Below are 16,880 nucleotides of genomic sequence, written 5' to 3'. Positions count from 1 at the left end.
CATTATCATTAAGCGATATTTTCTGCCGCCAAATACTAGCTAAAGACAGCATATAAAAAAAGGCATATAAATGTGATTGATGGTTTGAACTATTACACAAACGCTTTTTAGATCTGGGATTAAACAACATTTGTGCTCCAGTAAGGTTTAATCGGCATTTAGGCTTTTTTTTGTAAACCAACAATTTTTAGACTTTTACAAGATTCCTGACATTTTATAAGCCAAACAATTAAGAGATAAATGGAGCTTATCTTGGTGGACTAATTGATAATGCAAGTAATCGTTGCAGCCTTACACTCATTTCATGTAAGACTATAAAATCCTGGAGGTATTCAGAAAAAACAGGGAAACGCTCCATCTGACAAACAACCAAATTAAATTCCCTACACAAATTCATTACAGAGCTGGGACGAAGTGGAAACTGTGATGAATAAACAAAATCTACGGTTTATATCACATTCAGAGAGAGAAGATTGCAATCTATGGCGTTCTCAACATATTTTGTGGCATTATATGTTTTTACTGTAATTTTATTGTAATGTTGCACAACTCTAAAATGATTACCGAAGTTTTTCTCTCTCTGTATTGAGCACACTCATACACAGGATGCATTTAATAGAGGCTTAAATATATGACGGTGGGAGCCGTAAATCAACCTTTAAAAGGGGGCCCGGATAATAGATGCTGCAATAAGTGCTATAAAGCTGTCTGATGAGGGGAAAACAAACGACCCATGATGATGCATCTTCGAACTTATACTGCTGCGCCTCAAAACTACGCAAAATAATTGGGTGGGCTACATAACAAAAAAAATAGTGATGATGACCCTCCACTTACTGTAGATAGAGCCCTCTCCTCACCCCACCACCACTCCCCTCTCCCTCCGTCTCACCCCCCCCCTCCTCTCGCTCCTCATAAATCTATTGGCTGTGGTCTCGGCACCATTATCCAATGCTTTGCTGATCAGACTGCAGTTGTGTTTTGGGGAAGTTGGCAGCTGGAGGTTCACGGCGAAAGGCTTTCCTCTCTCCCAGGCGCTTGGACAGTGGAATTATGAGCAGAGCTGACCCAGCCTACATCATCCTGTCTTGAATCTGTTTTCTGTTTCACACCGCGAGAAATTTCAAAACCCCATCATGGAGATTGGAGTCCGCCTCCTCTTGGCTTTCCTCATCCCCCAGGTAAGACAGAAAACATGTGTGTGCGTGTAAGTGAGAGTTGGATGTATGGACAGTTTCCCACAGAGGCAGATTCGTCTTTTTGGGGGGCAACTGCCTGCTTTTGTTCGCTCGGGCTACTCTTGGCGAACATAGCAAGCCTTGTCAAGTTTCTCCCGAGTCCGAACATACAGGCACGTATCAGTCACCTGCACAGATCTGTATGTGCCGTGCCGAGCCAAGTTTATCAGCGTTTTTAGTCTTCTCTGTGTGCGCACGGCTGTCATTCGTTGCACCTAGTTTGGGGGGCAGAGGGGCTCGGGTTTGGCGTCTGGCGAACGCTCACTTTAGGAATGCCTGAAAACATTTTTTTTTCCAGGAAGAGAGAAGGAAGGAAGGAGAGAAAACAAGGGAGAGGCAGAGGGAGAGAAAGAGTGGTGTATCTTATGTCTATGTGCAAATCACGGCTCCCACTTCTTGTCTCCATTCGCATCTATATTCCGCTCAGCCACCAACTTGAGCGTTTCTTCTGTGTGTGTGTGTGTGTGTGTGTGTGTGTGTGTGTGTGTGTGTGTGTGTGTGTGTGTGTGTGTGTGTGTGTGTGTGTGTGTGTGTGTGTGTGTGTGTGTGTGTGTGTGTGGGAAGCAAACAGGCGGATGGAGGAGAGGAGAGGAGGGTGTCACAGAGAACTAACTTGGCCGCTCTGCTGTGTTATTTGTGGCGCCTCTCTATTTCCCTCAGTCTATTGCTCCCCGTAGACGCGGATTCTCTCTAGGGATATTTAATAAAGCCTTAATTCCCACTCTGATAGAGGCACTCGCCCGTTTGATCTGACTTTAATATGCAAGGAAAGGGAGTGAGAGAGAGGGAGTCTAACTCTGAACAGCTGTGTCTGCCAGTCGTCTTTAGATTACTATTTAAATGGAGAAGGGCACCATCAAAGCTACTCAATTTGATGTGACATCTCTTAACACTTCATGTGCACTTTTACAGGCTTGGATAACATCGCCGAGATCATGTGCCCTTGAGCAAAGATGCAACAAGCTGCAGGGGTGCTCTTCTCCATCTGCCTTGACCTTTGACAATGAAAAAATAACACATATTTCCTTCAAGGAGATCAGTGTAAATGATGCATTTTAGTCATCACCTTGTAGCCTACTTGATGAAAGTGTCTGCTCTCGTGGCATGCTGCAAAAGTTTAATCGGCAGCTAATTTTTGAAATAACCAGGCTGAGAGTTTTTCTGAGCAGAGCAACAGTGGGAGAGCCCTGAAGCATGGCAGGCAAACAGCTAATTTGGGAAACTCTGTGTTGTTGTGCTGCTCCTAAACTTGCCTTCTCTATTCTTTCTTATCCTCTCTCTCTCTCCTGCAGGATGTGTTGAAAGGCAGCCGGCAGCACGGCTCATTTGGTATTTCTTGTTTGACCTGTGTAGGCTTAGTGCACACTTTCTGTTGTGTATTATTCATTTTTAATTGGATAAGCCATCGGCTCATTTCCACGTTGTAGTTCGATCTTATGGTCTGAGGCGGTCATGATTCAGGCTAATAGTGCCTACAAAAGAAATTATTTAGCTCTACGTTTTATTGATTAGGATCTGCCCCCTCTTGAACACAGATGCACTCCACACCGCCCACCATACACACACTGGGGAGGCTTTTTTCCATTGACTAGATCCTTTCACTATCCCTACAAAGAGATATGTGTTGTACACAAAAATACTTTTCTTCTTTTTAATATACGTTTCCTCTCTAGCACTGGATGTCAGGAAAAAAACCCCCCACTAATGTAAACACAAAAGTTACTGCAAACATTTTGTGCATCAATAAAAACTGAATATCTATAGCTACACAATGTATGCAAATGAAACAAGAACTAGGTGTCCATTCCTCTAAAACAAGTTAATTTGGGCCAATAGAAACTTTTGGGTTTGGTTTTCCAAAAAGAGAATTAGAATTTTTATAATACAATTAGATTTAATGGCATCAAATAATACACAATTCATCATAATCTCTGTAACAATTATGAGGGGTTTGTTAAAAAATGTTCCTCCCCCAACAATTTAACTAGTTGACAATTAAAAAACACCAGCAGACCTTATTAACCAGCCTGCTTGGAAAGTAATTTGCGTCCAAGATCGGTTAATTGACTGTATTTATAAATCATTTAATCCAGTCATTGCCTCTCCTCGAAGCACTTTTACTTATACAAGTCATCATTCACCCATCCATACAGACGCAGGGGCTGCCATGCAAGGTGCCACCTGCTCAAGGAAGCCAACATACACCCACCATTGCCCATGCTGTTGGGAACAAATTAGCATTAAGTGCCCAAGGATAAATCGTCATGTTGACTGTAAAACCACAATCGAACCCACAACCTCCTGATTGAAAAAAAAAAATGCACTACCAACAAGGTGTTTGTCCCCAACAATCATCAGACCCCACTTAACAAATACTACCAACCTCCCAAGAAAACATTAGTGAACCTTCAAAAATGATAAAGGGTGCGGCAGCAACTCAAATCTCTTCTTTGCTTATTGGGACAACCAGTAATAGAACACATCATTGAAGCTTTCCCTCTCCAAAGTCTAAAAGGAAATCATCCTCCTACAGCAGACAAGGAGGCAACTGCTTGACTCAAGGACTTTGCATCCGTTAAATAAATCAAGTGATACACTCAAAGACAGTGCCAGATCTGTAGCAGGTGAGATGTATGTTGCTGGCTGTCTTTTGGCCTGTACTTGTGGCTGGCTGATTTAAATGCTGACCCAGCTCTATGGGGAAATCTTTATCATCTGGCTGTCCCACCTAAGGCGGTAGCTGTAAATATGTTTGAATACCCCCCACATGTAGATGGATCCATTAGATGAAAAAAACCCATTAATACCAATGGAAACATCACTAAAAACATTTATCATATGTTCAGCTTGTAATCCCCACCCCCCTGTTTCAGAATGACTTGAACGCTCAATCTCACAGTATTATGGTGTCTGGGATCAAATGAGGTTACTCTTATTTATGGATGCTCAGGTAAGGAGCCAAGTTCCTCTTTGCAATAAGCCGCAATGCTCTCCTCCCACCACACACACCCCCACATACAGTATGAGCACACACGCCAGTAGCAGCCCCCTCCCTGCTAATAAATCCCTGTTTTCCAAATGAAACGCTAAGCAGTCTCTCCGGGTGGAGCAATGATTCAGAATAAGCACAGCTGGGAGGTGCAGGTGTGAAGAGTTTTCTCCCCTTCTTTACCCATACGGAGTACTTCACCTTGTCTTCCCACCCCTTTATCTGTCTTCTATATTTGCAGCCCCTTTCATCTTGTGTTTTGTTTCACCACCCATTTACATCCAACCGTAATAGTGTTTTAACAAATTAATGTGATTTGCCAACCTTTAATCCCTCAATTATTTCCTCTAAAATATAATTTTCTTTCATTAAATGCTTTCTCTGTGATTCCTTCTGTCACTCCCTCTCCCCAGTATGACAGTTATACTCACAGTTTAAATTCTGGGCTGCTACCTGGGCGTGTCTGCGGTAAGATTTGCTGTCACAGACATTTATAGGCACGGTGACCAACGGACTGTTAAAGTGTCCTGTTTAAGCCGCCACGGGCACAGGGAGAGGCAGATACAGAGAGAGAGGAGGGAGGTCACAGTCTCTGGGAATAATGCTTCAAGTGAGGCACTGGAGGCAAAGAGTTTCCATGGTGTTCTGTTACTCATGAAGAGGGCTGACCTTCGTGGTGACACATAAACAAACTCGCACCGGAGATGCCTGACACAGACAGCCACGCTTTATACTTTTATCCTCTCTGACTCTCCTCTTTTGTCTCATCCTCCCTCGGTCATGGAGGCAGCTCATTGATCTAGAATTATCAAAAAGAGAGGACATGGCTATTCCTGGTATGTCAAGGACCATTTATTATTCAGGAGAGCAGCAACAGGTGTGAGAAATGAACAGGAACACATGCATTCTGTATTATTTTTCAATGCTGAGGCATTTTTCTAATCATAGGTTTTTCTTGTTTGGTCATATATTGAAGGGCAAACTTTCCTGTGGCTTCCGCTCTATGAACTGGACAGATGGAGCCATGTCATTTCTGGCACCGGGGCTATGAATGATCCTTTTAAAGCCGGCCGACCTTCAGCTTACCTCTTGTTTCTCTGAAGAAGCTATCTGTGTGTGAACCGTCCACCCGAGTTACCGAGGGCTATTTCCATATGGACACAGTGGTTAAGGAGCAACAGTATGACAGGATACAAAGGCTACACAAATGAGGAATTTCCAGTCATTAAGCTGGATGATTTCTTTCTTCTTTTAACAGTGTCTTCCCTAACCTTCCTGGCTGCCCCGTTCTTCTCCTTTTAAATGCTCGCTGGTGTTTCCTCTCCCATGGTCGAGCAGACGGGATAAAGGGTTAGAGTTTAGAGAAATTGTAGAGAGGTTTGCAATTTTACCAGCCTACAGCGACACAAAAAACACTCAGGATAAAAAGCAAAATGAAATTGCTCAAGCCAGAGCAGGCCAATACCAATGAACTGTAGACATCGCTGTCTAAATGTACACTTGTGTTATTCCTATTCTAACAATCGACTAGCAAATAGGCTTTCTAGTGAGGGGCTTTGAGGTTTTGGGTGCCTTCACATTCTACTTATCTTTTGCTTTTTCCTGTGTGAAAGTACACTGCCAATCACAATCTGTGGTGCTATGTGGTCTTTGGATTTTTTTTTGTGAGTCAGCGGTTATTGATAGATAACATCTTACTCTAAAAGCATACTGTAAGTAAACACATACACGCATGCACACCAACACACAGAAGGATATGCACAAACACATTTGTGCCCCTTTTCTTTTAATGGGAGAGTCTGAAACACACCATTTTTATATGTATCCATTTGTTCCCCTGTGACTGTGGTTGAGCAGCACTCCGCTGTAATGGGCTGTAAGGTCAAACACTATCTTAACTCCGCCGTGGGAGGGCGTGACCTTTGAGGGAAACACACTCTTCCTCAATCTTCTCTCCCTTGACGTTGCCAGCCCGCTCTCCTGAGTCAAAGGAGTGGATTTGAAAGCAGGATGAAGCGAGCCAGGATGAGGGATGGAGATAGCGAGAGTAGTAATTAAAGTAAATATGTCCCCTTAGCGCTCCATTAGAATCTGCTTGTATTCGATATAAGTGGCCTAATTATGCGAAACGCCAATGGACATTGGTTGGTATATTCGTGAAATGAGCCAAGTGAAAAAAACGGCAAAAACCCTGAATCCTAGGAGAGTGGATTAATGGCTTATTTGTGAGTGCTGATGAGTTTTAGTGGGAAGAGAAAGCAGTGAAGAGAAACACATACACACAAAATGCCTCAGTAACCATGTGTGAAGGACAGGGCATTACAAAGCAATGCTGTCCTTTCAGTTGATCACACTTTCATCTTGGTTTGTCCTCCTCTTGTCAGTTTTGTGGTCAGACATCAGATGAACAAGCACAAATTTAAAGTAGGTGACAGATAGCAATATAGATACCCAGGTAGGGACAGCAACTGAAAGAAAAAGCAACTATGTAGCCTAAAAAAAACCCAGCTATCCCCTCGTACAAAACTTAAAGTGTGTGAGGACGCGAGACATGGTCCCCACCCCTCGTCTCTCACTTTCTCTGTGCCCATGTCGCCTCCTCCTCCGCCATCAACTCTGACAAATGCTCTCTGTAACACATTACAGATATTCATGAGCTATTCACCCACTCTGTTTGTCTGTCTCTTCGCCAAACTCGAAAACATCCAGATATGTCCTCTTTTCTTTTTCTGTCTCACACACACACACACACACACACACACACACACACACACACACACACACACACACACACACACACACACACACACACACACACACACACACACACACACACACACACACACACACACACACACACACGATGGAGCCTATGTTTGGCAAGAGGAACAAGTTTCTTTTTTTTTTTCTCAGCGTGATTGCAATGACTCCTCTCTATTGCTGCAGAGTGTGTGAAGCCGCCAGCAGCACAGTGGGAGTATTCATGTAAAAGAGATGGTACTGCAGGGTCCAATTTTTTCCACAAGAGTAGTTTTTGTCCATGATAGTGGCAAGCAATGATGTTGTGAGTTGCATTAGCCTTGCAGTGAGTAGTGCTCCATTGTTGGTGTGATGCACTTTTATTTGGTTAAGGTAATAGATGCATTGTAGCTTGTTGGTGAGTCATGAAAAAGAGCCACTTAGCATACATCACTGAATAGCTTTTCATCACTGGCTGTATTGCCAATTGTAGCTACAGGGTTAAAAGAGGGTGATGGAGATTTCTTCAAGCTGCACTTGATCTATTTTTCATGAGTGTATTGGTAGCCTTTCAGCAGCGTGATGTGTCTTGCTTTATCAAAACATTGCTGTTTACATGAGAAATATAATGCAATGTATAGAAATCAAAGTCTTGGAGTTTTGGTCTGCATTCAGAAAAAGAAGCAAATTAAACAGGCTCTGTTTTTCCCTTGTCTCGTATTTAATTTCACTTATCAAACCAAATGGAGCACTGGGGAGGAAAATTCAAAATCCAAACAGTTATCCACTGTGCTTTAATACCTCAGGAGGAAACAACACTGCCAGCTTTCAACACCACCTAGCCCCAATTAGGCTTTACACACAAATTTAGATAAACACCTAAAAGAGCACTTTTTTGTATCTCTCTGAGGTCCTCATCAATGATTTATTTATCAGGGTGGCCACTTAAGAGTTTAATAAGGTTTAGAAATGTCTGACTGTACTTCTGAACACAAGAGTATGTGATGCTTACCTTGCACTACCTCTATGGATTACCTCTGGCATACTAATATGTTGTTCCTATCCTCAAATGAACCAGAAGTGGTCACAAACGGAAAAATAAACTGAAACATGCAAAAGATCTGCTAAGTGAGTAACAAAACACTTTACAATTAAGAAGTTAGGAAGACAACCCCATCTGTTTTACATTAACCACCCACAGCACATTTTTATTACAGTATAGTGGTGAAACAAACACAGGAAAAAACAGGAAATTAAAAACAGCTGTAAAGTCTATTGCAGTCCAGCACATTAGCAGTGATATAAAACCTAGCTTTATGATGCTTATCATACTAAGTGTCTGTTGCGACTGTGATAGCAAGGTGTTAATTCAGTTGCTTCATTTAATTTGCCGCTCACTATATGTGAATTTTTCTTTACATACTAATTTAGTTTGCAAAGATAGCTAACAGAACTGAAGATTACTTAGTGGCGCAGGCTTGCATCCCGCTGATTAATCATGGATGCTGTTTTGGCTTTATTCTTTATGCACAGAGACACCCAAGTGCTTCTGCTGACCGCTGCACTTCATAAAGCTTCTCATTTCTCGCTTCCTAATCCACTGTGATTGTTAAATCCTCCACATAATAGTTCTATGTTGACACTTGTTTTGAAAGTGGCATTTTGGTTTATTCGAAACAGATCTCAAGGTTAGTCTTAGAAGAAGGCCAGATAAACATGCTGGTCCTTTGTCGCAAGTATGAAAGTAGTAAGGAATGATACGTATAGTCTTAAACCTGTATAATCATACACAATGTATCATCACCTTGACGTTAACATTGGCTGTAAAGCTCAAGAGGAATCCAAATTCTATGATGTGCCACTTTATTCTTGGAGCATGAGATGTGACTGTTTGAAGGCATCAGCCCTACTTTTTCATTCTCTCCCAACACGACTTCGGGGGTTTTTCACTTCACTCCGTGTTCAGCAAGTGTCTTTGAAGTAATCAAATCCCTCTCTGCTGTTAAACGGAACTGATAGCTGAGAAGGTCTTCTTGACTTTTACAAGAAATCACCCCAGCTAACTCACTTTATCCTTTTGTTTCTTTACCACTTTTCATCAGCTCACCTTCCTTTCCGTTCTCCTCTTCCTCTCCTTAATGTGTCTCTTTTCTCCTCTCTTCAGCCGGCAATTCACGTAATCTTATCTCTAATCAAATTGCTGCCCTTTCTCTTCCTGTCTGTTAGCTACATTCCTACATTATACCAGCTCAAGTGTTGCAGGAGACATTAGATGGGAGACATTTTTTGACCTGTGAGAAGAAAAAAAAAAGTCTATCTTTTTGTCTGCCCTGGTGTGTGCAGTACCACCCCTACTGCCTGGATGGCGACATAACGACAGATATTGTTTGAAGGGTTGTCAAATGTAATTGACACTCAAATCCTCTTTTAAGTGGTGTGTGAATCTGTAAGTGTAAACGCATGTTTTGCCTGTGTCTTTATGCCAGCATTGTACAAGGTAAGAGGATTTTTTTTAAAAAACTGCTGTGTGGAGGTAGAGTAGCCATTTACACCCCTGCTCTTTACTGTCAAGAAACAGAACTGGAGGACTCATTTGAAGCAAGCACACAAAGCACTACATTGGTGCCTACGCAGGCAGGTCGCTTCAAGGCAATTAGAATTGCTCTTCCCACTTATTGCTTTGGATGTCAGCATGTGGGGGAATGGGAGAGGGCCAATTTTTGCCTGCCACCGAAAGAGAGGGCTGCCACATCCGTTGAATTCCTTTAGACACGATTAATATTGCTTTTTCTCATATAAAAGAGGGCATTTGCTTTGCTTTGAGCTTACAAATGAATTAAATGATGAAGAAAAATAATTAAGTGGAGGAAAAAAAGCCAAGGAGGATGCCATTGGGTACGTACAGTAATGACCTTGTCCATGATAGTTCTTTGTACTGGTTTCAGTATTTTGTGAAACAGTTTGAAGTCAGTTGGATTGGTGCCCTAATGATACCCACTTTGATATTACTTTCATGCAATATTTAGGACAGGAAATATTATAGAACTGCTATATTCATTAATTGCAGATTCATATGTTCACAAAGGAAATAGCCTTCTTCATTCTTAATGAAAGGTTTCTCATCTACAAAGGTACTACTTCCAGTTGCTCGGATGTCATAGACAAAAGGCCTGGTTGAGTGGAGTGTAAGTCATTAAGAAGCCATAGGCTATTGCTTGGGGGAAATGAATCATTGTTGTGGTTCAAAGGACAGGTGTGTGATGTTTTGAGATCAGAGAAATATCTCTTTGATCACCAGGTCTTGTGTTTTTTCTTCTATAATCCATCTCATGTGACAGCACCATGCATGGCCTTTCACCATAGCTACCAAAAACTGCCCATTGGCTTCCATTCCTAGCTGTTGTTCATATACTCATTTAGCCTGTTTGCGTACACTTTGATCTTGAGATATTCTTCCAAAAATAGTAAGACCGCCTCATTGACTTCCTACGTTGGGCGATCCATGCAGAAATGTATCCTGCAGACCTGAAGTAATTAAAGCATAGAGTTTAGGGCACGGAGCTCACAAACCATTTGGATAAGTGCTTGGATAGCCATTTCCAAGTACACTTAAGGGCTTTTGGTGAAGTTGGTCGTTCTGTGAAACTCATGGGAAGGCTGAGGCAGCAGTAATGATGGTAACGACAAGACTGCGGCTTTAACTGAGGCCTGGCAGATGAGTGCAGTGATTTCCATAGAGATGTGGCATCCGCCCCCTCACACACATGCTGTGACTAATTCAAACGACAAAAAAAAAATGAACGGAAGTCATTAAAATCAAAAGTGTTTTGAAAATTTTCACCTGACAACGGCATTTGCACCTATGTAGAGTTGGCCTCAGCCCCCCTAATTATGTGATTTTCACCACTCCGATCGGCTATAGGGGGCTGACAGCTAGGCTATAGGCTTCCTGAGATTCTCTAAGGAGAAAGCTGACTGGATTTGATTTTCATTAGGATTGCATGCCTTCACTGTCACATCCTCTTCCCTTCCTGCACGCTTTACTGGACACAATTTTCCGCTGTGGTGGCCCCCATACTGACGGCTTGGTTTTTCACACAGCAGTAGAGTCACACAGGGTGGCCGGTTATCAGTGCATTCACCATTACAGAGCCCTGTGGGGTTGACCTGCTCAAAGAGGGCTTTTTTTTACCTTTCCTTGAGTCCCACTAGGAGACACGCTCTGCTGCTGCACTGGGACAAGCCACCTATAGAATTACAGGAACTATAGCAGGCGGCCACAAGTCAAACACAGTTGTGCACAGACCTAGGATGTGCATGTCACACACATCCTCAAGCACACACACTCTGATGACAGACAGCTGAAGACTGAGACTGCCAGTGCTCCACAGAGGGTTTGAAAGATCGATGGGAGATAATTATTTCTAATGGAGCAACAGTAGAAAGAACAGTGTCCTATTCAGCAGTAGCTAGAGTGTGTATAGAGAAAGCACCTGGAATAGTTCACAACAATGTGTTTCACTTGCCGATGTAATTAACACAAATTACTGTAATGCCACTGCTATCATTAAATGTCCACTATTCAATCCAAACTGGCAACCTTCAGGTTTAAAAGTTGTAACCCTGAAAGCATTGTGTCAATATATACTTTTCGTTTTTAGAATTAGTGTTCACACATATATTTGATGAGATGTTTCATCCAATTGCACTTGTTTTGTTAATAGAAGACATTCAGAAACAATGTACAGCTCCGGAAAAAAATGAAGAGACCAGTCCATATTGTTCTACTACATGTATGGCAGCCATTCCAGTGTCTGTTGAATCCCAACACAGAGAAATGTTGTTCGTAGTTTATAAAATACAAAGAAAAAAAAACGAAAGACATTTAACTCAAGGACATACCTATAAATAATAAAACCAGATAAACTGATAATGCTGCGGTGGTCTCTTAATTTTTTCTGGAGCTGTATGTCTCGGTTGGATTCAAGGAAGCATGAGCAATTTCACAAAGTCTTTGATGTCACTTCAGATTTATCTTTATCTACAGAGCTTTACAGCATATCATGTTCAGGTATTCAGGACAAGAACATGCACATCCATTACAGTTCCATTCTATTCAAACCAAAAGAGGACACAGGCTTGTATTATCCTGGCTCTATTCTCTGATTTATGATATTCTGCCTTGGCATAGTGTGGCTTCAGTGCAGCAAGACTCTTGCTGTCTGATGCACACACCTATAATATGTCACCATGGTTACATAGCCTACTTATTTTGTAAAACTCATACCTGCAGAAATCTTTTTGAATTATATACTAGTATACATTTCTGCTGTATGTTCTATCATTACTCCAGTGGATCAACTCTTCTGCAAACACAAAAGCCCCTACACAAAGGGAATATATATATATATATATATATATACTTTTTTCCCCTCTTGATATCACTCTCATGTCGGTCCATTAAATATTATGCCCCAAAAAATGGAGAAGATTTGTTTGGTAAGGTTAAGAATATCCCCATCAGACAATTGGAGGTAGGACAGATTTTCCCTTTGTTGTAGTATGAAAAAAGTTTTGGCACAAATAACATCCAATGACCTTATTGTGCATATTTAAAATATGGAGTGAGCTGGTAGCTGGAGAGGTGCCAGTTCTCCTCCTAGGCCACTGCCGAGGTGCCCTTGAGCAAGGCACCTAACCTCTATCTGCTCCCTTGGCGCCGGGTACCTGCCTCTCTGCTCTGCCACCTCTCCTCTTCATGTGGTTGTGTGTGCATGTATTTCCTCTGTGTTTGTGCATGTATATCCTCTGTGTGTCTAATGTGTGTCAACACAACAGAGTAGAGAAAGCAATTTCCCTGTAAGGGATTAATAAAAGTATGTCTTCTTCTGTCTTCTTCTTAATAATGTATGTGATTACCTTAAGCACTAAAAAAGTGATCAAACCTGTTTTAGTTATTAGTTAAGGGATCATTCAAATTCTTTCATTCATCTAAAAACTCATCATTTTCCTGTTGGACCCCATAGTGAAAAAATATTGTCAAATATATATATTAGGTAAAAGCTAGTAAAATTGGGGTTGTGCTAATCTTTCATACATTGGTGGTTATAATGATAATATGGTGTTGTCTAGTATTGTTTTCATAGAAATAAAAAGTTTGCCCATAGCTTAATTCCAGTGCTTTTGTAACATAAATAAATGCTATATGGATTCATGTCCTTACACGGCTTTACAATATCAGCCACCACTGTTTTTTTGTTGATTAACTGCCATTCAGCAACATTATCCTCCTTCTTCAATTGAGAACGTAGAAATATTGGAGAAATGTTTAAAGTATCTTTCACAACACTGGACATTAAAAAGCCATTAGTAGCTGTGACAGTAGTGTCGAGCAGTGAATTTTAAACCAGATATCATTATAAGCTTGTAATTCAGTTCAGTTGTTTGTGAGGAGCACATTATTTATGGTGTGTACTGTATGTCTGAGAGTGTATGTGTGTGTTTGTCTCAAACACTTGAGGCCTTCTATTCCCTTTCTCACCTGAAGAACAATTGTACCATTGATTTGTGATATGAATATCGTAGTTTTGCAAGACAAAGGAGTCAGACATTGGAATGCTCAAATAATTTATTGTGAAAAAAAGGACTTTTATTTATTTATAAACATTAAAAAAACAAACCACTTTAATTGCTAATACACTTGTCAAGTGGTTGACTCCACCACGGATGCTTCTTGCTAACTCTCAACATCAAAAGCACATACAATTTATTCTCCCTGCTAGTCTGAATGTGAAGAGGCTTGAGCACTTACCTCTGTTTTTGCAGTGGGTGGGTGAAGGCTGCTTCTGCTGCTGTACGTTCAAGTTGGAAAGTTACTTGACTTAGCAAAGAACTGATAATGTCTGTGTAGGAGGGCAGACATTAAAATGATCATGACAAGATGAGAACGTTTACAATGTAGGTTATATGTTTTTTTTACAACCTTTGATTTTATGAGAACAGGGATTTTTTAATGTATAACCAGATGTCAGTGAAACATATGATGGCATTTTATGTTTTTAGTAAAGTGTCTACAAAAATATATGGTATTTAGATTTGATACTGAAAGTTCTTCTTGTTTTTAACCTCTAAGATGGTTACTTGAGCTGCTGACTCATGCTCACAGCAGACTAGATTTGCAAATAAATTAACTTGAAACTGGAATTGCCGCCCTGATTTAGCATTGGACTCTATTTGTCTGACTTAAAAGTGAAAAATAATTTCCCTTATTCTTTTCTTTGTTAAAATATGACACCTACATCACCCACAAGCAACACAAGTGTAAACAGATAAGTCAGGAATGTATGTGTTTTGCTAGTAGTAATGTAGAGCTACTAGCTTCGTGCAAGGGGAGGAGCAAGAGGCCTCGGTAGGCTTACTTCTTTCTACTTCCAAACGCCCTGATATTTTTAACCATCCAGTTTCCTGCCTGAGGGATAACTTGAGTAGTAGTAGTAGTAGAAGTAGTAGCTGTAGTAGAAGTAGTAGAAGTAGTAGAAGTAGTAGCAGTAGTAGCAGTAGTAGTATTAGTAGTAGTAGTAGTAGTATTACCCCTATGACCTGTACATTCTTTTTTACTTTCACATTTAACATATTAAACAAAGTAAAGTAATTGGTGGAGTTCCAAAAAAACTCAAGTATAGTTTTTGGCAAGAACTTTAAATAATCAAAACCTGTTGAAATATTATGCTGCTGTCAATGATAACAAGCAAGATGTAATATTTTTAGGCCGTCCTAGTCTATCGTTGACCCTGTCCATTCTCTTTAAACACACAAGGTGATTACTACAGTATATAACCACCAAAATGACTAAAGAGGATATATAGTATTTTTATCTGCAGTGAATTGTGTATACTGGCCATACTGTTGCCTAAACCATGACTGTGTCAAAGATGTTCCAATCAATACGACTTATCCCCCAAAGACCATGGCATTAAATTTGAGTTTTGAGTATTGTCTTGGGTTTTGTGAATCCTGATGATATTTTCTGCAGTTGAACACAATGAAATACAGGGCTTTACTGTATGTGCATTTAGGTGTGTTTCTCTGTGTGTGTTCATCTGGATCCACCACCATTTTAATTGCCCCCACAGCGCCCTAATAGGATCCAAAGGACTTTGTTTCTCATACATTTTGGATATACATGTCATTTTTTTCCTTTTGCCCAACAGGATATCTATCCTTTCATACATACACAGGATTCTCCCAATTTGTTTTCATTCCACACAACCAATGCTATGACACAGACACAGACAGAGACACACACACACACACACACACACACACACACACACCCACACACACCCACACCCACACACACACACACACACACACACACACACACACACACACATATTTTCTCACATGCATTAACACATTCAGGGTTTCTTAAATGCACACACTGACATGCACACCTCTGTTGGAAGTGCTAATGAACGTCTCTTGATGAGTCCTCTGTTCTTCTGCACCACTCGGGGAACTGACAGCTGGGGCAAACCTTGTTGTTAGTTTGGACAACCATTCTCTTGGTGCTTACACTTGATCAAATCTCTAACGTTATTATTAATGGATGGCGGATACCAGGAGCTTACAGTATGCTGCAATCTAAACCTTTGCTGTTGTTTTGATATGAAGACGTAATGGTATTGTGTGCTGGAACTAGCCTTAATGTTTCTGCTTCCCTTTTCTAACACTACATACTGTAGTTGGATTATATAGATTAAACTCAGACTATTTCAGATTGAATCTCAGTTGGACTTAATCCCTGATGACCCTGCTAGTCTGCCTTGAGAAGGTCAAAAGACCTCCAAGGATTTCAGTTTGTCTTTCTTTCTATCTCTTTCAGCTGTTCATTTATCACACACTATCTTTGTCCGTCTCTTTTCCTCTCTTGCTATCATGACCTGCCCTTGTTTTTCTGTCTTTCATTCCTCCTCCCATTGAAAAACCCAATCACAGTCTTGCCTTTCTGTGTGAAGGATCAAAAACATTGATTGAAGAAACATTGCATAGCTTTGAGCTGCTCTGCATTCACTGGCAAAATTACCAGTCTGAGCAACACCACTGCTTCAGTCTCATTGTGGGTAAAGATGCAGAGTGGAAGGGACAGATGGAGAGTAAAAAAAAGAGAAAGAGACTTGAGGGAGGAGGTAATGATGGTAGAATAGTAGAACAGCTGAGGCAGGTGGAGAGTGGAAGGAAAGTAAAAGCAGTTTGGGAGAAAGAAAAGAGATAGAGGGAATTACGACACATGGAGGCTGTGTGGCAGGGCTGATGTGTGGACGGTAGGTGGACAGGGTCGCTGAGTTGTGGCTCTAAAATGGTTCCTGACAGAGTCTCACGTTAAAATTTACCCAGGCTTTTTTTTTGTCAATGGTGGGAGGACGAGAGTGAACAACCCTTTCCACTTGTCATGAATATTTATTTGGTGAGAACGTTCAGAGGCTGCTGCGTAGAATGACAAATTGCGCTCTCTAAAGCAACTACCTACATTCTATTCCCATCTACTGCTTCACCCCTCTCCACCTGTGACAGTCTTTCATCTGGTCTGTTCTCACCTTATGTCTGGTGCATTTGAATTGGGATGCATCTAAAAATTGCGGTTGAAGGCACACGTGAGAATCAAAACACCTCTTGATGCATAATATCACGAACAGACATGTATGCACTGTTGAAAGGCTAAAAGCATTCCCTGTAAGTGCAGTTTCGTTGTCCTTTGCTGTGTGTTGAGTGCCAAGCAAGCCAAGTATGTAGTCAATTTAAAAAAGAGCTTCTTTCTTTTAAGAGAGTCTTTTAGCAGGTGTCGGATGATGGATTTCCTTGCATAAATTATATATTTTTGAAGCTAGGAATTTAGCAGTAGGTAAAGTCAGTGT

The 16,880-nt window shown here is 41.0% G+C and overlaps 1 protein-coding gene across 1 annotated transcript in view; it reads left to right on the top strand.

The window, feature by feature from the left end:
* Positions 1 to 968: 968 nt before the first annotated feature.
* The window catches only part of cdh13 (cadherin 13, H-cadherin (heart)), a 311,007-nt gene continuing 295,095 nt past the window's right edge, over positions 969 to 16,880 (top strand). Inside the window, exon 1 of the mRNA XM_063903445.1 lies at positions 969 to 1,181. Coding sequence (XP_063759515.1) covers positions 1,137 to 1,181 — 45 coding nt within the window. The 5' untranslated portion in view covers positions 969 to 1,136. The remainder of the gene's footprint in view (positions 1,182 to 16,880) is intronic.

The sequence above is a fragment of the Eleginops maclovinus genome, chromosome 2 (genome assembly GCF_036324505.1).
Source record: "Eleginops maclovinus isolate JMC-PN-2008 ecotype Puerto Natales chromosome 2, JC_Emac_rtc_rv5, whole genome shotgun sequence".
In the NCBI taxonomy this organism is placed as follows: Eukaryota; Metazoa; Chordata; class Actinopteri; order Perciformes; family Eleginopidae; genus Eleginops; species Eleginops maclovinus.
Note: the sequence above shows the minus strand (reverse complement) of the source record. Positions and strands in the feature narration are given on the sequence as shown.